The following is a 25,190-nucleotide window of genomic DNA, read 5'->3' as shown; positions in this document are numbered from 1 at the left end:
CGCGAGAGACTCGGGAAGGCAAAGTTCTCGGTTGTTTTGACTTTTATTTTTATCTTTGGTGATTTTCCTTGCAGCATCGCTGGATCAGTCAAAAATAGAATAAAATTCGAACGTGCTTCAGCTTGTACGATTGTTCAGTCGAACCAAAGTGAACATTATTGAGCTCTTTGCATTGCATTGTATATTCCACTGTATCATAGTAGAATTGACTGTAAATACATACTTTTACACTTGCATCATTGGAAGACCCACAAAGGATAGGATATTTCTTTGATTCAATAGGAGACAGGTGGGTGTATATCATATAAATTACGGAACTCGTATCGATCTTGTTACAATTCGACAATCACTGCAATCGCATCTGCATCTTCCATATCGACAGAATGTCCCAAGTCACTCCCACACAGATACCTATACCAATACCGTTTAGACAACCTGGGGATATAGAATGTTGGGGACATAGAGGAGCTTCTGCCCATCTACCTGAAAATACGTGAGTGAACACTTTGTGCACTGACCAATAAGATGTAACGTAGTACTGATTGATGGATATGGGAATTGCAGATTGGCAAGTTTTAGAGCTGCTATAAAAGAGGGTTGTGATGGTATTGAATCTGGTAAGATTACAATTCACATCTACATCTACTTGACGATAAAGTCATAAAACCATATTCAATACACATTCGACTTTCTCTCTTTCTCTGTTCGTATGATCTGACTAATATGTCTTGATTCGTCTCTGTCGGTAGACGTCCACGCTACGTCCGACGGGGTGATATTGATGTTTCATGATCCGACATTGGATCGAACGACTACGGGCAAAGGGTTGATCAAAAATCAGCCGTGGAAAGGTGTGATCGAGTGAGTCGACCTCAACCTTCAACTTTCTTAGCCAAAGGAAAAGAGGAAATGCTGATCATTGTAAGAAAGACACGTACGAACGACCAAAGAACCGATACAGCCTATACCTCTATTCGAAGAATTGATAGCTTTGTTGATGGAGGTGAGTCCTGAATGACTCTTGCTCCACAAGAGTCATGAAGGCTGATTGGGACATTCCTAGCCTGAGAATCGACATGTCACTTTGAATGTGAGCTGTGGTCTAATTCGACTATTACATGGGCAGAAGCTGATTATCTTCCTGATCCGAATGGCTATAGATAGATTGTAAGATGCAGAATGATCCGGAGAAATTGTTCGTAAGTGGATGGTGGCTCTTTACTTCTGGTCTATAAGTTAAATCGAAATGATCTAGGGACGTATTGCTGATCATTCTGCTTGCCCAACTCTCAGCCCGAAATGGCAAGAATAATATCGTGAGTGTCACATCCCACACAAACATTCATTACCTCTTCAATCAACGAATATTGGCTTTATTATTATACTTTAGTAAATACCCCAACCACTCCACCCTCCTCTCACCTCGACTTATTCTAGGCCTCTGGCACCCACTTTTCATTCCCCCCTCTATGAAGTACCTACCGAACTGTACGCGATATCACATCGGATTCTCTCTCCCGATCATCCGTGAATACTTCTGGGACCACTGCTCGGGATTCTCCCTGGCTTTCTCAGCATTGATGAATTCAACTGGTCAGGCTTTTTTAAACGAATGTAGGGAAAAGGGAAAAGAGGTGACTGTTTGGACGGTCAATCATGAACTTGAGATGAAGACTGCTATCGGGTGGGGGGTCAAAGCAGTCTTGACTGATAGGGTTGGTCGATTTGTGGAATTAAAGAATGAAGTGAGTCTATTCACAAACATGTCTTATTAACTGAGATGTTAAAACTGTTTTGGCTGCATTTCTCACTCTCTTTCATAGATTATCGACGATCCATCTAAACTCAATATCACCGGTTTATCCAAATTGACCTTCCCATGGTCTTCATGGAGGTATTATACCCTCGCACATGTAATTACCCGTTCACTTGTTGGGATGTACCTGAAAGCTCACGGACAGATGTATATCACCCCTATCCCCACCTCACCATCTGATGATAATGACAATGACAATCAAATCAATTCGTCTCCTTCAACAACAATCATTACGCCTTCCACTGGTGGGTCGGCACACTCAACTATACGACGGATGTCTGAATCTCTTTCGATATCACCTGAATTTCTCTTACAAAAAAATCCCGAATAATGATATGTGTACCTCGAATTCGGATTGTTCAACATGGATAAAACAACAACTGTATCGTTACTCTCTATATCAACTGTATCAACTACGAAATACTTGATTTGTCAGCCATACATCCTTCGAACCCAGTTAGACGTCATGCGAACAATGTGTTATCAACCTGGTCCAATCGAGAAACCTGACTTGAGTGAATTCTCAATGGTCAATGATGCGGATCAACATGAAACGGAATTACCCTCTACGTCACCTGATCAGCCCCTTTCAGCCTCGACAATAGGTAAGATTGATAGTGGTGTGGAGGATATCAGGTTGGAGACTAGTGATATGAAAGGCAATGGCTTGTTGGGTAAAGTGGCTGCTTAGTGTGTGTATTTGTGTGTATAGAAGGACACTTAGACTCGGGTAGAGCAGGAAAGGAATGGGAAGGAGATAGATGGGATGGTTCTATGCTGTATTACTGTACTGTATATTCGTATTCCAGTGGACAATTTTTTCGCATTCTTCTACGAGATCATTGGTTACCTCTCAATACGAGTACGAGTGCTGAGTACTTTGCTAAATTGCGCGAATGTGAGATACGAGTGGTTATCAATACTCTAGTCTTGCCAAATAGCCGAGGTTCCCATCGATTTCTCGGGTAAAACGGCGTAGGAGAAGAAGTTGACATAGTCGGGTGATATAACCGAGTTCAGCCTGGGTGTAATCAGGTGTTCACTTGACTTCCCATCAATCCACTGCATACAACGATAGATAAGAGAGACTTGCAGTTCCATCTACTTTCATTTTACTTCTTACTTTTCAACCAACAGTCGTCGTATCGCCGCCCAATATGATCCGAACAGTCCGTCAAACCACCATACCCATCCACACTCTCCGCCTCACCCGCTCATACGCTTCGCCAGCTCTCGCCTCTTCCCCCTCTTCCTCCTCAAAAAGCGGTCTATCACCACTCGCCGCAGCTGCTGCTAAAGAAGTATCAGACAGATGGAGAGGTACTTCCGCCGTTGGGGGAAATACCAAGAATTACATCGGAGGGGAATTTAAAGAGAGTAAAGCTGAGAAATGGTTGGATGTGAATGATCCCGTGAGTGTGTCTCGCCTTGCCTGGATCTTGTCTTCCGACCAGCAGCGGTGCTATCATTCGCACAAGTATCCAAGCGAGTGGGATAACGCTGACACAATAACATGACGTAAATGCACTCATAGTCCACCCAAACCCTCCTTACCAAAGTCCCCGAAACCACCTCATCAGAGTTCACAGAGGCTGTCGACGCCGCTTCTCAAGCTTTCAAAACTTGGGGTAAAACCAGTGTGATGAGGAGACAGAGGGTCATGTTTGAGTGAGTAGCAATCAGTCCTGCTCGAAACGTGCTTGGGTCGTGCAATACCACGTTCTTGATGTTTGATGGATGATGGGGGCATACACAGATGAAGCTTCTCATTAAGGGTAATTAATCACATTAATTACTCCAGATTGTGTATTCTGTCTATTGATCACTTGACCTGGGTGTATACGGACAGACCTGTGTACTGATGATTCTCTGTGCACGATAGACTACAACACCTTATCAGACAACACTCATCGGACATTGCCAAATCCATCGTTCTCGAACAAGGCAAAACTTTCGCCGACGCCTTGGGTGATGTAGGAAGGGGTCTTCAGGTAGTTGAATCAGCTACTGCTATCACCAATACATTGTTAGGTGATAAGTTGGAAGTTTCAGCGGATATGGATACGTTCTCTAGGAGATTACCTCTCGGTGTCACTGCTGCGATCACACCTTTCAACTTTCCCGCTATGATTGTTCTTTGGAGTGCGGCCTTGGCTACTGTCACTGGTGAGTTGTATTTCAACCTCCCCTGTAGTGTGAAAGTAGCTGATGTAGGGGTATAGGTAACACTCTTATTGTCAAGCCTTCCGAAAGAGATCCGGGAGCTACCATGATCATTGCCGAACTTTGTGAGAGAGCTGGTATACCACCTGGAGTGATCAATGTGTGAGTGATGGCTGTTGAAGTCTGAGATCGACCAGTCCACAGCTGAATCACTTAGTATATAGCGTTCACGGCTCTGCACCTACCGTCAATAGAATCTGCGACGATCCAGCTATCAAAGCTATCTCGTTTGTTGGAGGTGATAAAGCCGGTGAACATATTTACAATAGGTCAGTCCAGCCAGCTGGTGGTCCCCTAAGCTTCTCGACTGCAAGGACCCGAGCTGATTGAAGTTGTTCGCTCAACAGAGCTACGCCATTAGGAAAGAGGGTCCAAGCTAATTTGGGTGCCAAAAATCACTGTGTGATCATGCCTGATGGTGAGAGCTTCAACCTTCTTATTGCGCTCATCTGAATAGCTTACTGATGGGCTCTGTATCACGTAGCCAACAAGAATCTCTCGCTTAATGCTGTAGCTGGAGCCGCTTTCGGTGCTGCCGGTCAGAGATGTATGGCACTTTCAGTTGGTGAGTTAAGTGTTCGATTATATGGGGACAATTCCGATAACTCATATTGTTTGACCTCCTAGCCATTTTTGTTGGTACCGCCAGACAATGGATTCCTGAGTTGCTGGAGAGGGCAAAGGCTTTGAAAGTCTCGGGTGGTTTCGAAGAAAACACTGATCTGTCAGTTCATCATTTAATCCGTTCTATTGGCGAATTTTCAATTGATGTGTTTTTATGGATGTAGCGGCCCTGTCATTTCCCCACAAGCAAAAGCCAAGATCGAACATTACATCGCATCTGTCGAGAAGGAAGGTGGAAAGATCTTACTTGATGGAAGAGGGTTGACTGTTCCTGAGTATCCTAATGGAAACTTTGTTGGCCCGACTGTCGTAGAAGCTACTGTCGATATGACTGCTTACAAGTGAGTTGAGTTTGGACTCTCGTCCTCCTCGATAACAGAGCAAACTTGGCATGCGAGACCGCGAGAGCTGACCCTACTTTGTCATGCTCTAGAAATGAGATCTTCGGTCCGGTATTGACTATTGTCGAAGCTGATACGCTTGATGATGCTATTGAGATCATCAACCAGAACAAGTAGTGTGTTAACTCGATACCTCTTTGTTCCTCGCCTGAGGAGAAGAAACATACTGACGATATGATATTCCTGTGACATTAGTGGAAATGGTGCTTCCATCTTCACCAATTCTGGATCAACGGCTAGAAAGTTCGAACTTGAAGCTGAACCTGGACAGATCGGAGTGAACGTTGCTGTTCCTGTGAGTAGTCTCTCTGACTACTGCGAATATGTTCAATTACTTGTTGAAGATCGTTCAGCGGCCTCAACTGACTCCCTTAATTCGTCTGCAGGTCCCCCTCCCAATGTTCAACTGGTCAGGTAACAAGGGTTCATTCAAAGGTGATATTCCCTTCTACGGTAAATCCGGTATCGACTTCTACACTTATCGAAAGACTACTACTTCACTTTGGCCAGCTGCGGATGCTGTTGGCAACAGGGTAAGTGGACTTCAGCTGGCTTATGCTGGTCATCTTGACATTGGTGAAATAGCTGATATAATTTTTTGAAAATTGTAGGCAAGTGTACACATGCCTCAAATCCATTAATCGGCAAGATATAGCGAATAAAGTTTTGGACTTGGTGAATTCACGAAAAGCGCTTTTATCTCTGATCCCCATTTTCGCGAATTTCTTTCATTATGTTTCGATGAAGAGTGGTTCAAGGAAAGACACGATGTGCATATTTTGTATTATGACAGGTTGGTTTTCTGGAATTTGGTGAAGTCTATTTCTTTATGCATCTATCTATTCGGTATTCACGGGAACTTCGTATAATCAGAGATGTCTTGGAAAGAACAGTCAGTATACACTCTGGTACGCCGCGATATATCTATAATAATCTAAACAGATCATGGAATCTATATGACCAAATCAGATTATAAACTCAAATAACACTTTCCTAGATCGTTCAACGTCGAATCCTGATTCTCCAACCCATAAGGTTTATCATACAAATCTGGGAATGCACCGAACCAACTCCATCTTTGGATGTATTTCAGACCTTCGGTAGACCTGAACCATGTTATTGCGGTTTGCATGAATTGTTTATTTTGGTCGAGTGTACAGATCTGTCCAGATGAGAAATCTAGACAGGCTACTTCGGTTAGCCAGATGGGTTTCGATTGGGCCGGGAAGGACTATGCATGACCCCAGAGTCAGCATGAAATACGACTCATATGTTACAAAGCGGTACCGATCGAAGGAAGGAGAATAGAAGTTCACCCACCTTGATATAGCTTATTAGGTCGTTGGCATTCGTACCGTAGAAATGTATAGGTACGAAATCGAATTTACATTGACCGTTACAAGCTGTGATCCATCCCTACAACAAATTACAATATCCCGGGTCATCGATGGTCAGCTAATACTTTCTCGATTACCTCACTGGGTGACTATACCGTAACTTATATATGTGGTATGTGAATGGATGAACTCATACTCACATTAAACCACCATTCACCACCTCTCGCCACTGCCGGACTACCAATCTTAACAGTCTTATCTTTAAGTTTGTTAGTCCATTTTTGATGGAGTGTAGCAGCGTAAGTCACATTCATATCTGATCCACCAACTTGCCAACTTTGATCGGCTATATCATCATCGACCCAAGATCATCCATGTAATTAGTATACTGTACATACTGAAACAATAGTCGTCAGTACAAGTTGACTCACGTTCATTGAATCCTAGAATATGGGACGATCCACTGGGTACGGTTCCATCCCAGGGATCGATCGACCCCTCACCCCATATCATCGGTACGAACTCTGCTGTCATACCGCTGAAACCACTAGGAGACCAGTTGTAGTACCATCCCAGACCCTTGGTTGTCGCGAGTTTGGAATAACTTGCTGAGGATAGACCTAGGCCTACTGCTGATGGGGATGATGAAGTAGTCTGGGCAGCTGAAGAGGTAGAAGTGGACTTCAGGGTATTACTGACAGATGAGGAGATAGGTTTGGTGGATGATGTAGTGATTGAGGCTAGTTTGGACGTTGAAATGGAGGAGGAAGCTGGTCTGATACTGGATGACGAAGTTGAAGTTTTGGCTGTTGAAGTGGAAGCTCTAGTAGTCGATGTGGATGTGGAAGATTTGAAGGTCGAGGCAGAAGTCGTAGTGGACGGTTTCATGGAAGAGCTAGAAGTTCGGACTGCCGAAGTAGAAAGAGAAGTGGAAGATTTGATGGTGGAAGAGGAAGGCTTTATAGTAGAAGATGGTGTCGATGACTTGGAGGTTGCTGAGGTAGTAGACGTTTTCACGGTAGTCGACGAAGTGGAAGACCTCACGGATGATGTTAATACCTGGGTCGTGGACCATACAGGCTTGACGCTAGAAGAAGATACCGCCTTGGAAGTCGGTATGGTGGTACTTGAGCTTTTTGAAATCGACGAAGAGGGTACAGAGTTCTTTACCAATGACGAGGAGGTAGACACCTTAGCACTGCTAGAAGAGGCTTTGATCTGCCTTGTAGTGGAAGATGTTTTGATGAGAGAAGTGGAGGATACTTTGTCAGTTGGAGAAGATGCTGACACCTTCACTGATGACGAAGCTACTCTGACAATAGAAGTTAAGCTCGTGGATTTACTGGTACTCAATACGGATGAGCTTTTGGAGGCAGACGACGACGATGAGGACCTGCCGGTGGTTGTAGATGAGACCTTGCTCGTTGAGCTCGACGATTTGAGGGTACTTGAAGGAGCTTTACTGGTACTACTACTAGAAGGAGCTTTAGAAGTCGTTGTGGAAGATGATTTACTAGTTGATGAGCTTGACGAGGCTTTGCTGGCCGAGATCACCTTATTACTACTGCTGCTGATTACGCTTGACTTGACTGAAGTGATCGAAGATCTCCTAGATGAATTGTCAATAGTACTGGTTGAGGCCCTGGAAGAGGTGGATGTTCCATTCTGTACCTTCAAGGAAGATATAGATTTACTGGATTCTTGAGCTGGTGCGGCTGAGGATACCGCCAATATAGGCAGAAGGGTGAGTAGTATCGACAGCTTCATCTTGGAATGTGAAGTTATCGTTCGCAGTGAGACATGGTGGAATAGTCGAACATTCTTTGTTCAACGAATTGTCAATCTATATATAGTGCATTCCATCTGCAGATTTATTGTTTACATTTTGTCATTCTACAGTGGACATTACGAGATGTGATTCAGGAACAAGGTGATCGACACGGCATCTTACCGGATCCGGCTTTGCAGAGATCAATTTGCGACTGTGCAGCATCGATATATGTACACGAGTACTGCTCTCATGATCCGCTTCATTGGTGTATACGCGTATTGATGGGTTCAGCAGCCTACCTAGCATGCTTCTTCTCTTTGTGCCTATGGCTATGTTCTCATCACTACAAGTACTACAGTGATTCCATCGAGATGTGTGTCGTGCCTCGAGATTCCCCCACCCCTCCCCCTCCAACGGCGGTGCGCCTAACATGTCTCATAACGGACGCCTATTCGACACGCGTAGTTCCGGTTGTTCGTCTCGTCGACTTCGGCCAAGAATACTAAAATCAAAGTCAACCAGACAACAATCCTTACTATCAATCTTGACCATCGGGTGGCATGATACACGATGGATAAGTGGGCACCCATCGCACCCTCGAAACCAGGAGGACCTTCAAACTCCCATAATCTATCGTCCCGTTTCGCTTCGGTCCTCAAACCTTCCAAACCATCGGCAAGAGGATCCGTATCTTCAGGTCCGTTGGTCGGACGATGGCCCGAAAATGTCATATTGCGGATCATAGAGTTCCTTCCCGTACCAGATCTACCAAATGTAGCGAGGGCGAATAGATCTTTGGCGAGGTTGGTCAAGGATGAAAGAGGATGGGAAGTGAGATGTAAATGGTTAGGACTGTCACCTGACAATTGTGAGTTCACACTGTAGTGAATATCGATATAGCTCTTATATGGAACTCATCATCCCATATCTCAATCTAGCTACTACATCACCTAGAAAAAACAGTACGCAAAAACCTCTACCCACGCAAACACCTAAAAAATCATCTTTCTCCATCCCAACCAAATCTCGCGCATCGATAGACGACGATTTTGGTGATTTCTCTTCTCAAGCAAACAACAACAACACCAACAACAATGATGTATTTGAAGAAGTAGACTTTGGTGATTTCGAAGCTGCCAAACCTAATGGCTCTTTTACTGGATCATCTAAAGGAAACAACTTGTTGGACTTTGATGATTTACCTTTACCTTCCAACTCGAAATCTATAACTGGCGGTCAACAGAAAACTGGTTTCTTCGCTTTGATACCTACACCGACCAAACCGAAATTCTCTTCGTCTTCTTCGTTCTCTTCTTTTTCTGCGGCAGCATTGGGTAATCCACCTGGACCATATTACAACTCCTATAAGAATCATCATCTATCGATGATACCGTATTGTAATCATTTACGATCATCCCCTTCTCCCAGCTCGACATTATCCCTCCTGTTCCCTCCCAACAGACCATCTTCACTAGATGAACAGTCCACTCTGCTTTTGAGCTTGCTATTGTTCCTGTCTAGTAAACTTCAGCCGTTAAGAGATTGGGGTTTTCTACGGCAAGCTCTGCTCGCGGCCGCAGATAGATTCGATTCGACTTGTCTTGTAGCGTTCGAGGTTTCAGATTCGAAGAAGGACGAAAGTGGTATGAGACTAGCGGCGGAAAGTAGTTGGAAAGTATGGGATGCAGGGGGTGGATCCAGGGATCAATGGGAATGTGGGAGAGTATGGGTAGAGAAGAGAGAAGTGTTTTACGATACTGCCAGATGGGATTCTTCAGAGAATATTGTGTGAGTTCGAATCCTACCCAACCCACTCAAATGAGCTTGCTTTGCTGATTCGTGCTTATTGCTCTATGTCGTGCAGTAAAGTGCAAACGACCACAGGAGCGACCACTCGTCAACTCGATTTCACGCCCATGGATGCATTCATTTCTCACGTGTTAGAAGCTTTCAGGATGGATGCAGAATTTGCGAAAAGAGTTTTCCCACAGAACGCAAGAGTCATCTTGTCTTTCTGCGATAGAGTCGCAAGTGATGTGGTGAGTTGTCTACTTCCGTCGAAGGCGAAGCACACATAGCTCATTCAGTGCATCTTAGATCGGGGAATACATTCATCCGTTATTGTCGCAAGCTAGAGCTGTATCTCAGGATCTCTTCCTGCAAGCAACAGCAGCTACTTTCGTACAGGCCTGGAAATTAGTCGATCTGGTGATGGAAGTGCTAGGGAATGATCAGACTACTATATCGAAAACGCAAGTAGAAGATACAGTGTGAGTAAAGAATTCCCAGGACAAGCATCAGTCACAGGCTGACACCTTACGATACCAGATTTCGGATGTTCGAACAGCACCTAGACGAGTATTTGGACGATGAGACAGAAAGAGTGAAACACCACCTAGAGGACATATGTAAGGCATGGGATCAACAGGTAAGTCGTTCACATACTCGTACGATGGATGATTTTTGACGATGGCTATAGCTTGGAGCGACAGATCCAGGACAAAAGCGTTCTCATGGTTCCGGTCCTACATTCTTAACTTCCGAAAACCCAGATCAAGTCAAGAGAAATGTGTTGGCAGGATTCAAAGATGCTCTTCTGCTTCCAGTGACCATCGTACCGAGAACGGTCACGTTCGCTACCAATGCCATCGTGACTGGATCAACACAAGCTGTTAGTGGACTGGCGATGCTGAACCCCCAGAAGTGGACAGGAAGCGGATCTAACGGGAAATTGGTAAAGAAGGAAGGCGCGGGTGAAGAAGGTGGTGATGTGGTGTTTGAAGTACCTGATTCCGCTGAAAATCAAGAAAAGTTCGAAGAAAATGACGACGACGGTAACGGGATCAATGAGAAGAACGATAGTTCTCTATCTGTACCCAATGACGACGATACAACGCGGACGATGACACCTAATCCCGAAGGACCTAAAGAAGATAACTCATTTGATAAATTACAATTGTTGGTATCGCTTGATACTGCTCTTGAACTCATTCAGGCGGATCGAGATTCCTTGAAAAGAGCAGAAACGTTCGCTAAATATCCTGGAAGACCCGGATTGCATGTTAGAGAAGCTATAGAAGAGATCTTTATTCTGTTGTTGAAGGCTGCGGGCGATAGACATATTGCACCTGGATTTAGAATGTAAGTTTTCACTGAACCTATGGTGATTCCTTCACAGTGTGTACACTTCTGTATAAAGATCAACTAATATTGTGATGCTGGATCCTTAGAGCAACCTATCAGATGTCAACGTACAAACCCTCAGAACACGAGACAACGACGTCCGTCGCTCCATTGTTACAATTCTTCGAATTGGTTCACATAGGAGATACAATCCAATCGATGATCCAAGTGTATTTCGATAAAGAATTATCACCTTATGTCGATAAGACTGATTTCCTGAATGCCGTGATGAGGGAGAAGAAGAGATTCGAAAGTGTACTGGATGATGCGGTTGCGGCGGGCTTGAATGCTGGGATAGAGGTACTGATGAATCAGGTGAGTTGTGAAGCAGAAGTCAAATGATTCTCAACTTACTCTTCCTCTTATAATTCACGGATAGGTCGAGCATATTATCATCACCAAGACGGGACCTAGGGAGTATTATCCTGTCGAAGGCACACCATTAGAGCTAGGTCCAACAAAAGGATGCCAGGAAGCTATCAAATGTTTAGAGATGCATTGTAACCTCTTAAGAGGAAGTACTTCGAAGGAAGTTTTGGAAGTATTCTATCAAGAAGTAGGAATTCGATTACAAGCGTGAGTCTACCATTTTTCCTATACAATACGCTCTTTACTCCTTTAGCTGATTCTTTTCACGACTCTGTGTATGTAGTATTCTCCAAAGACACTTGAAAAGACAAATAATATCCCTCGAAGGTGGATTCCAGATTATAGCCGACCTGAACACTTATCACGCCTTTGTGGCGTCATTGAAACAGCAGAGGATAACAGAAGATTTTGCGAACCTGAAAATGCTAGGACACGTTTATATCGTTAGTGACGCGAAGGATTTGGCACAGATCGTAAGGGATGTTACGAGGTACGGAGGGACGTTCACCCCCGAGGAGTGAGTCGATTGACTATCATCAGTTGCTTATCATTTAAAATGAGGTGGACTGATCATGAGTTTGAGTAGTATATACGAGTTTATTCAGCGGAGAAGTGATTGGAAAAAAATTGAGAAAACGGTTGATAAGGTGAGTTGACCCCCTCATTGACCCTTAGTTCATTCACTGAATCATTGTATCTTGTATAATATAGGCAATGTATGCTCTCTCGGTTAGGGAAGATTGTACCATCATGTAACGTTCTATAACGACCTTTGAAGTAGTTTCGATTCATCACTTGATGCATATGCATAACTCACTCAAATGTCTATGCTTCTATCGAAACCCTGTCAGGTAGTCATATCGTTCTGTGATTTCCACTCGACTTTGCGGATGTCGAAAGCACATATAAATAGCAAAGCAAGGTGTGTGAACACAAATAAGTCGAATCATTATGATTGTCCCAGCCTTGGCATCCGGCACTGACAATGTATGTATGAAGCAAGAGTACAGGTATCTATGGAGTAGGGTATGAGGAAAACAGAAAGAAAGGGCAAGTCTATGGCAACGCTTTGAGGTATTTTCAAGCACCAGCTTCGGTTCTGGCTTTCCACATCTTAGCTGCGAATGCCTGAGCTTCGGGTGAGTGCATATTGGGGTCATCGGGATAGACGACCCAGCCGTATGTACCCATAGGATCGACCGCCTGAATCACGATATGATCTCAGCATTATCAATTATACGTCCTTGTCAGGTAGAAAAGATCGGAGTAATGGAACTTACATGGGTTACCCATCCGTCTTTATCGATCTTGGCTACCACCGCATCGAAAGCTCTTTCAGCTAATTTGGTCAAGTGATCGTTAACTTTGTCGGGACAGATCTTCAGGAATCGGTAATAGGCTGCTACAACCAAAGCTGTACCGGCTGTATCGCCTACTGCGAGGGTTTGATTATCTTGTCGCAAATAATTCGGTATAAGGTATTGACTCTATCGTCAGTGAATATTGCATAAGTTCATCTGACTGCTTTTTGGTGAGGCAGGCTGGATACTTACGTCTAGCTCGTTGAACAATCCTTCGAAGACGCTCGCTAAAGTACTTTCTGCCTCGGTGATTTGTTGGGTCAAAGTGGAAGCGAATGGGGAAGCTTTCACGGAGTAAAGCTGATCCCACAAAGATCAGCAATCATCCTGACGGTGGTACTCTGATCCGTGAGAGGACAACTCACACTTCTGATACCGCCATAGACACCCCATCCGTTACCTGTCGCCCACAATCGAGCGTCCCAATCGTGTATATGTCGATATATGTTTACAGTAGTATCTAACAAAGCCGTCGTCTCGCCGTCCCATTGTGCTAAGCCATACTTCAGATATTCTTCACTTGACAGAGACAACCCTAAGTAAGATAGTGAAGGGGGGATCATATACATCATGTCTGCCCATAATTCGAAACTAGCTTCTCTTTGAGATATCGTATCTTTATATTTGATCACGTCGCAAAGGTCAATTAGCCTCAGTGCACAGTACGCTAAGGAGATTGAAACTCACTGTTTGTAGGAGCCTTGGGTCCACTAAATAGATAATCCAGCTGATTGCCCAAAGCCCACGAATAATCTTCAGCAGATTTCCCCCCTAGGCCCAATTTGACCAGATGATTCTTCGAGAATTGAGATAAGATCCATATGGCCGGTACAAGGGATACTGGATCTCCCAAGGCTCCGTCTCCATTGATCAGCGCTTGAGAATTATGAGGTACAGGCGATGTCGAGTTGAATAAGTAGTCTTGTAAATGACTTGACGATTTGGTTGTCCCATTCGAGGAAGATGAGGGTGATCCCATCCAATCATAAGCTATTAAAGAGTTTTTGGCTATTTTCAATACGTTCCAAGGTATTTCACCGAGTTCTAATTTTTCGCATTTCCCACCTCCAGATCCATATTCACCATCCCATTCGAAAGGCGTTAACGATGGATTGTAAACTTCCAAGAGCGTTTCGGTGAAACATCCCAATTCCCATGAATGGGTAGTAATGGAATTGGCATTTTTCAAAATTTTAGGTAATAGCTTGGTCAATTTCTTGTATTTGTTCGAATTGACATTGAAGTTCCGTCGTGGGTATTCAAAATGGAGTGAAGTGTCCGGTGTATAGACCACTTGATTTTCTGGAGCGGCTCTGGAGGTTGGTTGATGAAGAGACTTAGCAAGATTCCTGTGTCGTTTGTTGACATTAACGTGATTATGGTCTCCGTGGACGGCTGTTGCTGAAGTGAGGACTGAGAGCAGGTATAGAATATTAAAGAATGTGATGAAAGCGAATGTGGTTGTCATAGTGTATGACACGAAACTGTGGTAAAATCAATGAATCAAGACTAGAAACAAAGCTGCACAAAAGGTCAATGAGATGGAATATGTTGATGAACAGGTTCAATACAGTATCAGTCCGAGATGGAGATAGAGGTAGCAGTCAGGTCAGAATCAACGCATCTCCACTAATTGTTTGATCCATCCTTTCAGACAGATATCAATTATTATGGACACACCTTTGTGTTGTGTTCAATGACTTGGTCCCTTGGCAGGGTTCCATATATACGCTTGGGACATCCTCTTTCCACTTGGCTCGGTCAGTTGCGGACCGCACTGGCAATGTTAATATTTCGAAACATGATCAGAAGTCTTGAGTTCATCAACGCCCCTAAGATTACCTCTTCTTTCTGCTCTACATCTTAGCGAGCACAGATACTGAGGTACAGCATTCATCATGAGACGCGCCCCGAACCGGAATGAGACGCGTTTGTTTCGAAGATTGACTTGGTAAGGTTTTCTTGGCCGTTACCATATCTTACTAGAAGTTCGAATGATTGTCATTTTAATGCATAAAGATCAACAAGACAAGCAATAATATAACATATCCAATCCTACATATATAGAGCCCATATATAATTTTCCTTTGCGTGGTAAATATAACCCGGTACTATAAGATATAACCTAGTGTGATAAGCCAGAAGGGAGAAAAGCCTTAGAGCTGGTATCGGAAGCCAGCTTCGATTTGTACAGCCGATGGACCGTGTTTTCCGGTATCTTCACCTCTTTCAAGTCTAGCATTTTGTCTCTTGAGGTAAAGATGGGTGCTTGCTGCGGCAATGATCAACAGCACTGAGGCTGCGAGGTCTACACCGAAAGCGGCGGTGTATTTGGGAGCGTTGAAGTACAAGTAAGAAGTCCAGATGTTGGGAGTGTTACAGAGCGCATTGATCACGGCGTAAACGATGGCTCTCTTGACGGCTGGTCCAGTCACCGACGAAGAAATCCAAGATAGGATGACGATAGACGCAGAGTAGAAGGATGAAGGGAGGATACACATAGCGAAGTATCGTGCTGCAACGTTTGTGGTGGCGACTGCAATGATATTACCGAGAACAGTGAAAATGAAGGGAACGATGATGTGAAGGGTTCGTTCGCTCTTCTTGTCAGAGTGCCAACCATTGACGATGACTGCGATGCAACAAAGCACGTATGGAGGACAGGTGATGGCAAGGGTGATTGTTCGGTTCTAATTATTGAGCAGGTATGATATGTCAGCTACGCAACAACAGCTGGAGTCAGTGTGTAAAGAGTACTTACAAACCCAAGGGTGTTGACCACAACGGGGAAGAAATTCGTGACACTGGCAGCAATGTAATTTGCCTGGTTGAAAGTGACCATATCTGTCAGTGAGCATTCGATCAAATAAAACCAGGCGGCACTTCGACTTACCTGGAGACAAGCACACAAGAGCCAAGTCTTTGGGTCGGTAACTGCCATCTTGAATGCAGTCCAGACAGAGACTTCATCGGTAGCATCTTTGGACCCTCTATCAAGCTCTAATCGGTATTGAAGTCGGTCTCTCTCTTGAGGAGTCAACCATCGAACAGTTTGAGGTTTGTTAGGAATGAATGTGGCGAAGATGGCGGCGAGGCCCACAGTCAATACACCTTCAACGATGAACAACCACTGCAACAACAAATATGAACACATCAACACAATTCAGGCTCAAAGAGGCGATTCTATTCGGAACAGGACATGGTACTCACTCTCCAGCCCTCCAATCCGTGTGCGCCATCGAGTTCCAAGATCGCAAGCGCGAAGAGACCACCAAAGGCGTTACCGATCTGCGAACCACTGTACAAGATTGCGGTTCTCAAGGCCATGGATCGCTTGGTGTAGAAGGTGGAGACGAGGTAGACGGCACCGGGGAAGAAGGCCGCTTCAGCAAACCTGAAGGGTTATCAGTATGTGTAGAGCTCAAGAGAGAAGCTGCAAATGACATGGAAGGGAGAGGAAATATGGAAATTTCCAAAATAACGACTCACCCAAGGAAAGTTCGACAGACAGCGAGACCGGCGAAAGAGTGGACGGCACCGGTACAAGCGGAGATGACACCCCAGACGGCGCACATGATACAGATATCTGGTGATTGATCTAGATCAGCCACAGACTTGGTGATGAGAGGAGGTACGCTACTCACAGATACCAGGGTAAGCAATCTTCGAAGCCAACATGTTTGAGGGAACCTGAAGCGAGACATAACCGGCGAACAAGACTGATACGGCAGTGTTGTAGTCTGTAGTAGTCAAGCCCAAGTCTTTTGAAATACCAGCAATCTTGGCCGAGGAGATGTTCTGTCTATCGAGATAGTTCCTGTTGACATGGGTGGCAAATTTAGCGACAATGCTCATGTTGGTTATGAAATTACTTACAAGATATAAAGAGCTACCAGGGTTGGCATAAGTAAGATATCGATCTTTCTCGTCGCTGCTTTGTCGATCTTGGCTATTTCATCCTCACTTAATCCTCTGAGGGATTCCGGAACTTGGACAGCAAGATGTCTATCAACGTTATCTCCAAGATAAGGTTGATCAACATCCTCCATGTGTTTCTCGGCCTCCTTGTAGGTATCCTCGTGTAATGAAGACATGGCGTATTTGTATTTTGCTATTCGTGGTTGATGGGTGACTTGTCAAGAGGGGGAATCTCGATTATCTCGAAAATAGTAAGCTTTATATAGGTCGATCAGAAGGCACTGGGGCAAGTTTGGGGCCGGCTAATCAAATTTTGATTTCTCTGGGGCCTGACGGGGTTGTCAACATCGATTCTCGTTAGATACCAAAAAGCCTCAGCGGTAAGTCTCGCTTCATGTGAACCAAGACAAAGTATACCCGCGAAAAGCCGCTTATATACCTGATGGTACCGATGATATCCTCTCTCTTTGTGCATGGAAAAACGCCTTCATCATCAGGATACAGATGCCCAAGCTTGGCAAGAGAGGAGAAGTTACCAGGAACAACCCGAAATTAGGAATTCTTAGGTAAGCTTGCAGCTCATGTCGAAAAGCCGATGTGATCGGCGCGTCGGAAGATCGTGCATTTCCCGTCCCGCCGCAATACGCGTTGACCACAATCATCTGAGAAGCATTGAGGGATGTGGACGGCTGAGATCTCAGTAACTGAACAATTTCGGGGTCGTTGAAGTCGTGGGATACTTCTTCTCCATCGTTTCGCGTCAAGACACCGACGGGTAAGATGGTCTCAGACAAAATGAAGCCGACGCAATCCTACTAGATCAGGGACTGCGGGCCCAGTCTCCAAACTTTGCTCCTAAACATATTACGTGAGGAGCGGTAAGTAACGGACTGAGCTTCAATCATCTTGAATATCGCGTAAGGAGCACGGCTTCGTGGTGCCACTACAGAGTGATCAGTGATGCCTACCACGACATGTCGCAATCAGCATGAGCAGCATTCACATTGAGGGATATGGGAGAAGCACATGCTTGGGATGGTACGATCAGGACAACGGACACTTACAGCATATTGTCCTTATGATACTGTCTGGTATCTAAGTATTTAACCGTGAGTGAGCGTGATTGACTGAATCACCGACCAATTCTAACTAGCTTGGGTCTCGTGAAAACATTGAGCATGACTTATGTGAAGTGTCGGTAAGGACAGCATATGTATTGCGAAGGAAAGCGATTCTGGCTGGACCTCGAATGTATATATATATATATATATATATGTATGTATACGTGCAGCGAAGCAGGTGGGTCGTGTGAGGTGGATATAGTGGGGGCCGGCTAACGGATATAGCAAAGTGTACAAATTGCCAACTGCATATACATGAGCACCAGCTGCTGAAGCGGAGTTGTGAGAGAATCCATATGTCTGGGGTGGGTCTCTAGCTCGAGTCGCGCCAGAGAAGACCCACTGTCAGTCGTTCACGTAGGGCAACTCGACAGAGGTCGACGAAGGGCTCTGTGTATCAGATATCTCCGTCTCGGTGCAATCCTTGCAATAATCCCGCTTCGATCTCTTCACAGGCTTGCATCGATGTTCTTGTATCTTGTGATTTTGGTTCAAAGAGCAGCTACACGCATGCAATTTTCTGCATGAAGTGCATACCTCAAATGGAACGCTGCCTTCCATGAACTCACTCTAACATTCGAGATTGATGGATTGCCCGTATGCAGTCCAGCCTGTGAATCTGATGGCGTACCTATTTCGATCGTCAAAAACGAAAGTCCATCAGTCTACGTTTTTGCGCATCCTATTCTCATACCATCGCCGCACATGTTCGGGAGCTTCAAAGACGTGGACATAGTCACGCCTATAAATTATGACTGCATGCACCAGCCCATCCTTTTAGGCTTGCAAACCATTAGTATGGAAGACTGTTGTACCGCGAAATGCCGGTGACGCAACTTACCTTGGACCGCTCGGAGCCGGCCCGATAGAAACTGAGCCAAAGTCGGATCTTGAAATGTCTCTTAAGTCGCTGTTTCTGAATCCATCGCTATGCTTGATGAATATACATCTTTATACTCATTTCTCAGAGCAAGCTTCACACCAAGAACTATCCAGAGCTTCTAGAATTACTCAACAAAATGTCCGCAAGTCAACCCCAACCTCTCGGTACTTCCACGGCCGCTACCGACATCTCCACTCAACAAGCTACCTACCTTCCCCCTTCCGAGCTCGCTGCCAAGTACAACAAGGGTATCCACAGACCCATAACTGTCCAGCCGCATGCTAGCGCCTCGCAGCCTGGATCCACAAAGATCAAGAGTATCGAAAACTTCTACGTCAGACCCAGATGGTTGTTTGTGCGTGTTGAGACCGAAGGTGGTGTTGTCGGTTGGGGTGAGGGTACTCTCGAAGGTCACACTGAAGCCGTACAGGGAAGTTTGAAGGATATCACCCGACGGTGAGAGTTTTGTGCTAGACATGACTGGTATCACAACTGGAAGGCTGATGTACCAACAGATTGGTCGGCTGGGACGCAATGAACATCGAAGAGATCTATTCTTACCTGTACCGACATCGATTCTACAGGGGTGGTGAGGTGCTTATGTCCGCTATGTCAGGGTAAGTTCGTCTCCTAAAGGATGCGACTGATATATGCTGATCTCTGTATTTAGTGTTGATATCGCTCTTTGGGATATCAAGGGTAAAGTCTTAGGTGTGCCAGTCTGGGAGTTGCTCGGTGGAAAGATCCGAGAAAGATGTGATGTCTATGGTTGGGTGTAAGTCACCTTTCCCCTCCAGACATGGCACGAATGTTGATTGGACTCCCTCGTAGTGGTGGAGATCGACCCTCTGACGTACTGGAACAAGCCAAAGTCAGGAAGGCTCAAGGGTTCACCAGAGTGAAGATGAACGCTACCGAATCCATCGGATGGCTCGACTCGCCTCACGCTCTCGACGAAACCGTCAAGCGATTAGCAGAAGTCAAATCTATCGGTATCGATGCTGGTCTGTAAGTAATCTGCAGAGTTTCCATACTCCAATCATCGCTGACTTCCCTGGATCTTTAGCGATTTCCACGGTCGAGTCCACAAGGGAATGGCCAAACAGCTTGCTGCCGCTCTTGAACCCCACCGACCATTATTCATTGAGGAACCCTTACTTCCAGGTTACGTTAACGAGTTGAAAGACTTATATAACAAGACCACCATCCCCATCGCTCTCGGTGAGCGTTTGTTCACTCGATTGGACTGTCGACCGTATTTCGAAGCTGGATGTATCGATATCATCCAACCTGATATCGCTCATGCTGGTGGTATCTCCGAAACCAAGAAGATTGCTATAATGGCTGAGTGAGTTTTTCTGTCGGTCAGTCTGTACACCGTTCGTCCTTCTTACTCGGTCTCATGTGATATAGAGCATATGATATCGGTGTTGCACCTCACTGTCCTTTGGGTCCTCTCGCTTTTGCTGCCTCGCTCCACGTTGGATTCTCAACACCTAACTTCGTTGTTTGTGAGATGTCATGGAAGATGCACTACAACACTGGCGGTTTCGATCTTTTCACATATATGACTAACCCCGAAGTCTTCAAGGTTGAGGGTGGTTCCGTCGGTCTCTTGACTACACCAGGTCTCGGTATCGAGTTGAACGAAGACCTTATCAGAAAGGAAGCTGCTGAAGCTGAGAAATTGGAACCTTGGATCAACCCCTTGTTCAGAGGTGATGATGGTATGATCAGAGAGTGGTAAGAACATTTTGAATTAGGAGTGGAGGTTCATTGTATAAATGCCTATCTAGGGTCTATGCATCTATTTAGACTACATTGCTTTAAATTACAACAATTTGAGTGGTGAACCATATGCGCGTATATATGCTAGCTATGCAAGTTAGTCAATGAATTTATTCTCGAGCTGGCTGGTTTGGATCTGCCTCTTGCTTGATGCTGAGCGCTTTGGCCTGCTTGGAAGAGGTTGATATAGCATCATCTTTCGCGAGCTCTTCGAATTCGCGAAGTAAAGCATCGGGAGGGACGTTGTTTTCATCCGCTTGAGCCCAAATGTGGTGCGTTGACGTTGCTCCCTCAGCTTGGCGCGGACATGCAACCGGAGTCCAGGTCGACTATCGGGGGAATAGACCTGACGTAGCCAGTCTTCGATGATTAATTTAATCATTCTGCTTTCTTTCGCAGCTCGTTTGAGAAGCAAGGCTGTATATAGCCGAAATAATTGAGCGGAGACTTTCGGAGCGAGAAGTTGTTCTTCTTGGTCACGGTCCAAGCCGTAGAGCGATGGCAGGGGTACTAGTGAGCCAGTCTCCAGTAAAGTTTTGGATGCAAGCTGCAATACCAATAAAGTCAGTGAGAGGGTCACATGTCGATACGAATCAATTTCAACAACTCACGAGGATGGCATCTTCTTCTTCCCAACGCCCTATAAGACTTTGAGTCAAGAAATCCATATTCGTGCGATAGTCTGAGCAGACGAGCTCCTCCGAGTCAGGTTCGAGTATTTCGTATAGTTCTGAATCGTCAATAGAGACTTCGGTCAAAGGAGGTGGAAGTTGTAGTGTATCTATACTAATCGTCCTTTGTCGCATGCCCGGGTTCACCGTCTCTCCTTCAGCTATCGATAGATCGCTCTCCTTTAAGCCGCCAGAAGATGTGGGAGGATTCAACTCGTCACCTTGTCTTGGCTCTGGTGGCGATAAGGTATATGACTCATTTCCGTTGTTGCCAGTTGCAAGAGCTGACATCTCCGAAGTTCTGACATCGAAGTCGAATGATTGGCGATTCTGTGCCTCGAGGATCACGTCTTGCAGCGTAGGCCAAGCTTCCACGGCCCAAAGCCGATCAAACCAGCTCATGAGCTCTTGTCGAGACCCATGCTCTGCACTTTGGTCGAGTAGTAACGCCACGTATTTGCGCATACGTTGAGCCATGTCACGCTGTGATGGTAAGGACTTAGAGGGGTCAAAAAGGCAGTAATGGAATGCTAAATACGACAACGTCCTGTTGCTTATCAAACGACATGTTGCGACCTATATAAAAACTCAGCTATGTCATTGAGCACTTGCAGTTGACGATGAAAGAGCGACTCACCATGATCGCCGGCTCTGACACAGTATACTTTTTCAGACTGCCCTTGATATGTTCAAACACTGTATCGTGCCAGACTCTACGAGCTTCGTCCATTTCTTCGTCCGATTGGGCGAAGAAATCTACATCGATGGTGACATGCTCATTCCTGTACAAGGTCGGTAATTTGTCTGGATCGAATCGGATACCCGCGGTTGCCCAGTTACGATTGATGGTGTCTGCAGAAGTGTACGTTACAGGCTGGTCTGCACGGACGTCAAGGGAGGCTGATGGCTTAGTGCTGACTGGCAACCGCTTTGATTTCTTGTTCGTATCTTCGAGCAATTTGGTCGAAGTCGTGCTGGCAAACGCAGATTTTTCTCCCTCGATCGTGACACCATGTCTCTGACGTTTTCCGCTCTGCTCGAAGGCGGCCGCGAGTTTCTTGATGTGGGGCCATGCCATCGGAGATGTAAGAGCAGACAACCACTTTTGTGAGTCAGGGCCGTCGACGTTCTGCCTTAACCGACCGATCATACCAAAGAACATCTCCGAGTAGTCAAGCTGTTGATCCCCTCCGGTTATACGTCCGTTTGTCACGAGAGGTTCCAAGTTGTAATGTTTCGCCAGATACGAAGTCACGGCCAAGTCGGTATGATGTTTAAGGACATACTGAAACACTCAGATGGATTCAGTCGAGGCACTTTTCTCTTTCTGTCACTCACCTTCAAGGTCGCTTCGTGTTGACATTGTGGCCCTATGATCTTAGACATGTTCGTTTGAAACCAACAACGCCCCGCTTTTACCGATTCTTCGTATGAACTATATTTCCTCTTGAAGTCATTGTAGATTTTGCCGCGTAATGCATCAGGCAGAGGAAGCAGCTCGGAGAGATTGACTTGGATGATTGGCGTTGCCCATTCCGTTGGTGGTGTTACTAGACGCCACGATCTTGGCGCGAGATTTGTTTCATATGGTGCGTTAGATATGGTGGGGGTGATTCCAGCTTCCATATTTAAACTTTCAGACGGGATGAGAACAGCCTGTTGTGAGGGAGATGGCTGCTCAATGTGTCGATCAACAGTGGGCGTATTAACAGTGGGCGTTTGCAATGAAAACACCGACTTTTCCACACGATGCAGTCGCTGTTCCAGATCAGACAGAATATCCATGATCTTTTCAGTCTCCGCTCTCTCAGGCGACACAAATGATGGAGGCGAGCTGATCGGTTTTGATGCAGAAGCTTGGGGAGGTTGAGAAGTATGAAGTTTGACGCCGAGCGTTGTAGACTCGGATAAAGCGGAACCATCAATTGTAGGGAAAACTCCCTTAGAAAAGACTTTTCTCATCCAGGAGAGAAGCGATTGATCTTCATTCTTCCCTTTTCTATCTTTGATTAACATTGCAAAATATCGAGCGAACTGCCTAGCCGTTTCAGTCTGGGAACGACGGCTTTCATCATTTTGAGTAGAGAATCCGTAGTGGTGGCCGATATGTGACAGTGTCTGACTCGATACCAGAAGACCAGTGATTTGCTGTTTGAAGCACGCCAGTATGATCAGCTCCCACTCACAACCACAGGTGAAATACTTACCTCCAAGCTCTCCTTCGAGTGATTGTACACAGAAAGCGCCTGACGAAGAAATTTGTACAACTGTAACAAGCCTTTCTGCTGATAGGTATTCGAGTCTTTGTCAGAAAGGTTGCGCAACAACGCCTCCGATTCGACGCTAATAGGCAGAAGTGACGGCAAGGCATGAGGGTTCAGCGGGAGTCGGGACGGCTTCCAGCCATTTGAGGTCATAGTTTCGCTGGGAACGGAGTCTGAACATGCACTCCTGGTGAGGTGATATCGTTCGCTGTTGCAGTATTCGGTATATTGAAAGGGGAAAGAACCGTTTCTTGGGACAGCCTTCTTCGTCGGAGTAGAGTTGATAGCGTAACCGGCGGTTTCTTAGTTGGCTTTTCCGTCTGAGAAGAGGTTGCTGGCCATATCAAACCTAAAATTCGAGAAAAGATGGACTTGCTAGTTGTCGTGGACACTGCCGTATTTCCTTCCAAAGGTCTGATTCCACCACGTACTTGATCAAGAGCCCATATATCTCCTTTTGCTGCAATTGCATAGTCTCCAGTTCTTCCATGTTTGGATTCTGCTTGAACCATGTACTCCTCCAGTCCACTCCATCGATCCATATCCAGCACCTGAGCTGCCCAGCGAAGGGGCTCCCTTTCATTCCCGTGCTTCCATGCATCTAGGTACGCTGCTCCTAACAAAGCTTCCAACGCAGATCCCAACTTTTTCTCACTGATCACCGGAGGTTTTGGGCCGCTGCCTCTAAGCTTCTTTGGGAGATCATAAGCTTCAGCAATCCTTGAGAATGTTCTATTCGTCGTAAGTTTCTGCTTCCCATTCTATGAACAAGACTCGTCATTTGATGCATTTCCGCTATACATCGCATGGATATAGACTTACGGCAAGAGTTGTATTCGTAGTGCAGGAATTCCACAACGATTTGCTAGCTGCAATTTCAAACAAACGATCCCCCAACAGAGCGAGTTTGAGGAATTCTACACTAGACTCATCGAAAGCTGCAGCTGCTAGATGTTCATCCTGGATCCGAGGAAGAGGAGGAAGGTTTTCGGTGAGGAAAGTGAACTCAGCAGGTGAGCCCGTGACGGTACCGGCTACTGCGGCTTTCCGTACAGCAGTCCGAGCTTTATGCTCTGCATTCTTTTTCGATTGAGCCTTGCTCGACTTGAATGCCCGTGCCTCATGGCGAGAACGGTGATTGAATACCGATATTCGCACCGTTGCTAGTGTCAGATTCTGGCGACCGAAGCTGTAGCTTCTCCTGGATGAGTCAACCGGAACAGTCAGCCTGGGACTGAAGAGGGCACTCGTACGGAGCATTTTGCGCTATGGATATGTGATTACCATTTTGTTTGGATATGTTATTTTGTCCCTATTTGGACACAGAGAGAGAGAGCTACTCGTAATGACTGTAGGGATGAAAACATGAAAACAAAAAGAAACCTGCTGAAACGAAAACAAAACAAAGTGGAGGCCCATAAGAGCCTGATATAGACATCTGATCAGGCTGATAACATGCA

General features: G+C 45.5%; 8 protein-coding genes across 8 annotated transcripts; 4 read left to right on the top strand and 4 right to left on the bottom strand.

The window, feature by feature from the left end:
• Positions 1 to 383: 383 nt before the first annotated feature.
• On the top strand, positions 384 to 2,507 carry L199_005085 (uncharacterized protein; the record flags this gene model as incomplete). Its single annotated transcript, XM_064890800.1, has 10 exons — positions 384 to 493; positions 565 to 617; positions 750 to 861; positions 931 to 1,003; positions 1,064 to 1,090; positions 1,161 to 1,199; positions 1,294 to 1,316; positions 1,391 to 1,745; positions 1,824 to 1,913; positions 2,253 to 2,507. 10 exons carry the CDS (start codon positions 384 to 386, stop codon positions 2,505 to 2,507), a joined length of 1,137 nt encoding a protein of 378 aa, XP_064746872.1.
• Positions 2,508 to 2,973: 466 nt separating this feature from the next.
• L199_005084 (methylmalonate-semialdehyde dehydrogenase (acylating)) lies at positions 2,974 to 5,705 on the top strand (the record flags this gene model as incomplete). The annotated part of the gene is made up of 13 exons (XM_064890799.1): positions 2,974 to 3,228; positions 3,351 to 3,484; positions 3,699 to 3,982; positions 4,039 to 4,141; positions 4,204 to 4,308; positions 4,387 to 4,457; positions 4,524 to 4,604; positions 4,667 to 4,763; positions 4,828 to 5,004; positions 5,097 to 5,180; positions 5,260 to 5,359; positions 5,451 to 5,597; positions 5,676 to 5,705. 13 exons carry the CDS (start codon positions 2,974 to 2,976, stop codon positions 5,703 to 5,705), a joined length of 1,668 nt encoding a protein of 555 aa, XP_064746871.1.
• Positions 5,706 to 6,034: 329 nt separating this feature from the next.
• On the bottom strand, positions 6,035 to 8,168 carry L199_005083 (uncharacterized protein; the record flags this gene model as incomplete). The annotated part of the gene is made up of 4 exons (XM_064890798.1): positions 6,035 to 6,295; positions 6,385 to 6,480; positions 6,602 to 6,747; positions 6,833 to 8,168. The coding sequence occupies 4 exons, from the start codon at positions 8,166 to 8,168 to the stop codon at positions 6,035 to 6,037; spliced, it is 1,839 nt and encodes a 612-aa protein (XP_064746870.1).
• A 574-nt stretch (positions 8,169 to 8,742) lies between these two features.
• L199_005082 (uncharacterized protein) lies at positions 8,743 to 12,480 on the top strand (the record flags this gene model as incomplete). Its single annotated transcript, XM_064890797.1, has 11 exons — positions 8,743 to 9,040; positions 9,111 to 9,960; positions 10,037 to 10,211; positions 10,270 to 10,442; positions 10,501 to 10,600; positions 10,652 to 11,313; positions 11,403 to 11,670; positions 11,735 to 11,931; positions 12,008 to 12,241; positions 12,311 to 12,371; positions 12,436 to 12,480. The coding sequence occupies 11 exons, from the start codon at positions 8,743 to 8,745 to the stop codon at positions 12,478 to 12,480; spliced, it is 3,063 nt and encodes a 1,020-aa protein (XP_064746869.1).
• Positions 12,481 to 12,804: 324 nt separating this feature from the next.
• L199_005081 (uncharacterized protein) lies at positions 12,805 to 14,553 on the bottom strand (the record flags this gene model as incomplete). Its single annotated transcript, XM_064890796.1, has 5 exons — positions 12,805 to 12,927; positions 13,005 to 13,211; positions 13,278 to 13,385; positions 13,451 to 13,701; positions 13,773 to 14,553. 5 exons carry the CDS (start codon positions 14,551 to 14,553, stop codon positions 12,805 to 12,807), a joined length of 1,470 nt encoding a protein of 489 aa, XP_064746868.1.
• Positions 14,554 to 15,241: 688 nt separating this feature from the next.
• L199_005080 (uncharacterized protein) lies at positions 15,242 to 17,179 on the bottom strand (the record flags this gene model as incomplete). Its single annotated transcript, XM_064890795.1, has 7 exons — positions 15,242 to 15,775; positions 15,847 to 15,909; positions 15,979 to 16,215; positions 16,296 to 16,479; positions 16,575 to 16,671; positions 16,730 to 16,902; positions 16,962 to 17,179. 7 exons carry the CDS (start codon positions 17,177 to 17,179, stop codon positions 15,242 to 15,244), a joined length of 1,506 nt encoding a protein of 501 aa, XP_064746867.1.
• A 1,964-nt stretch (positions 17,180 to 19,143) lies between these two features.
• On the top strand, positions 19,144 to 20,754 carry L199_005079 (uncharacterized protein; the record flags this gene model as incomplete). Its single annotated transcript, XM_064890794.1, has 6 exons — positions 19,144 to 19,463; positions 19,523 to 19,624; positions 19,678 to 19,782; positions 19,839 to 20,015; positions 20,074 to 20,355; positions 20,421 to 20,754. The coding sequence occupies 6 exons, from the start codon at positions 19,144 to 19,146 to the stop codon at positions 20,752 to 20,754; spliced, it is 1,320 nt and encodes a 439-aa protein (XP_064746866.1).
• A 151-nt stretch (positions 20,755 to 20,905) lies between these two features.
• Positions 20,906 to 24,990, bottom strand: L199_005078 (uncharacterized protein; the record flags this gene model as incomplete). The annotated part of the gene is made up of 8 exons (XM_064890793.1): positions 20,906 to 21,090; positions 21,147 to 21,342; positions 21,407 to 22,042; positions 22,104 to 22,751; positions 22,805 to 23,614; positions 23,674 to 23,809; positions 23,899 to 24,491; positions 24,553 to 24,990. The coding sequence occupies 8 exons, from the start codon at positions 24,988 to 24,990 to the stop codon at positions 20,906 to 20,908; spliced, it is 3,642 nt and encodes a 1,213-aa protein (XP_064746865.1).
• Between the last annotated feature and the right edge of the window lie 200 nt (positions 24,991 to 25,190).

Source organism: Kwoniella botswanensis, chromosome 1, assembly GCF_036426115.1.
Source record: "Kwoniella botswanensis chromosome 1, complete sequence".
Taxonomy (NCBI): Eukaryota; Fungi; Basidiomycota; class Tremellomycetes; order Tremellales; family Cryptococcaceae; genus Kwoniella; species Kwoniella botswanensis.
Note: the sequence above shows the minus strand (reverse complement) of the source record. Positions and strands in the feature narration are given on the sequence as shown.